General features: G+C 37.2%; 1 protein-coding gene across 1 annotated transcript; it reads left to right on the top strand.

Annotated features, from left to right (window-relative positions):
* Positions 1–213: 213 nt before the first annotated feature.
* LOC309546781 (olfactory receptor 51E1-like) lies at positions 214–1,125 on the top strand (the record flags this gene model as incomplete). Its single annotated transcript, XM_082246470.1, has 1 exon — positions 214–1,125. The coding sequence occupies exon 1, from the start codon at positions 307–309 to the stop codon at positions 1,123–1,125; it is 819 nt and encodes a 272-aa protein (XP_082102596.1). The 5' UTR covers positions 214–306.
* Between the last annotated feature and the right edge of the window lie 591 nt (positions 1,126–1,716).

Raw genomic sequence — 1,716 nt, 5'->3', positions numbered from 1 at the left:
GACAGCTTTATAAAATCTATAAAAAGCCCAACTGAATTCAAGAGAAAAGCAATGTGACAAGAGTCGCACTAATATCCACAGGAGTTCTATGAATTACGTTTTTACAATTTATAGTATTTAAATCGAATAAAATTTTTTAGGAATTTTAGATTTTGCAAGACATTAATCCAAGTCATGAGCTCGTCTCCAAAGAATGTAACTTTTACCAACTTTGTTCTGGTGGGGCTTATTGAGATTGAATCATTTGGATATGGATGTGCTGTTTTGGCTCTTGCATTATTTTCAGTCACATTGTTTTTGAGTTCTATGATTGTCTATGTAACCTGGACAGAGAAGAGCTTGCATGAACCTATGTACATCTTAATATGCGTCTTGGTAATGAATGTGATGGTGGGGAACTCAGCATTTTTTCCCAAGCTGGCCATTGATTTGTTGTCTGGATGCTCAACCATCTCACTCACAGGATGTCTCTGTCAGTCTTTCTGTATCCAGCTTTATGCAACTATTGAAATATTTACTTTTACGGCAATGGCATATGACCGATATCTGGCTGTAGGCCACCCTCTGAGATACCACAGTCTGATGACCAATGCTAAAACTCAAACAATATCATGTGCCATATATGTTGTTTGTATGATGTTAGTACTTCTGTATACATTGTTGATATTAAGGATAACTTTTTGTGGGGTAAATATTAACAATGTCTTTTGTGAGATCCTTTCTCTATTACCCCTTGCTTGTAATGATATAACAGTTAATGTCATGTATGGAACAATTTTGACCGTGTCATTGGTGACTACCTGCTTGCTTGTAATAATGTATTGTTACATAAGAACAGTTGTCATCTGTCTGAAACTTTCTGCAGAATCCTCTCAGAAAGCTATAAATACATTGATGACTCACCTATTGGCCTTCTCCATTTATATTGTCACCCTCTTGTTCATTGACTTTAGGTACAGTTTAAGCACAGGTTCTATATCAACCAAAGTTGACATTATCATACCTTTGATCGGTACCAGCATATCTATTTCTGCAAACCCTCTGATCTACGGGATAAGAACCAAAGCTCTCAGAGAAAAAATTGTATGTAACTTACGTAAAATTGTTGGCAAACAAAAAGAATAAAATTACTTTTTATTTTTTTTTCAGCAGCAGTCCTACTATTGTAGAGATGTGTAGATAAACCACCATGTAGGTGGTTTATTCCCCATCGGGGGAAGGTGGAGAGAATCTATTGGAGCCAATACCTGGTCTACATTTGCGGACTGTGCTACCATATTTGCACTATTTTATGCTCTGCGGCTATGTGACAGCCCGCTAAATGCTATTTTACATACTAGAGTCGTCAGAAGGTTTGGCTTATTTCCGAGTTTCCAGCCAGTATTGACCAGAACTTTAATTCCAACAATTTTCAAGCTGCTCCGGGCTCTTCACTCCACCATCCCTGTTATTTTATTTTCCCTGTTTATCATATGTGATCTACAAACAAGATACAGAGCATTGAAATATTAGCTTCAGCAGAAGCTTAATGCGAAACATGTCGAGCAACTTGGCTCAATGAAATGCTATATTCATGTGTAAATACAGTACATCGATCGATCTCCCTGGGAGGGCAGCATACACATCTGTCACCTTTGGAGGATCGTCTCGATGTGAAGTATTACCTATACAACTATGTTACACCAAATAATCTGTACTTGTTTGTTATAATTCAGC

The sequence above is a fragment of the Pelophylax lessonae genome (assembly GCF_965119305.1).
Source record: "Pelophylax lessonae genome assembly, chromosome: 2".
NCBI lineage: Eukaryota > Metazoa > Chordata > Amphibia > Anura > Ranidae > Pelophylax > Pelophylax lessonae.
The sequence above is the reverse complement of the archived record's forward strand: the minus strand, read 5'-3'. Positions and strand labels throughout refer to the sequence as shown.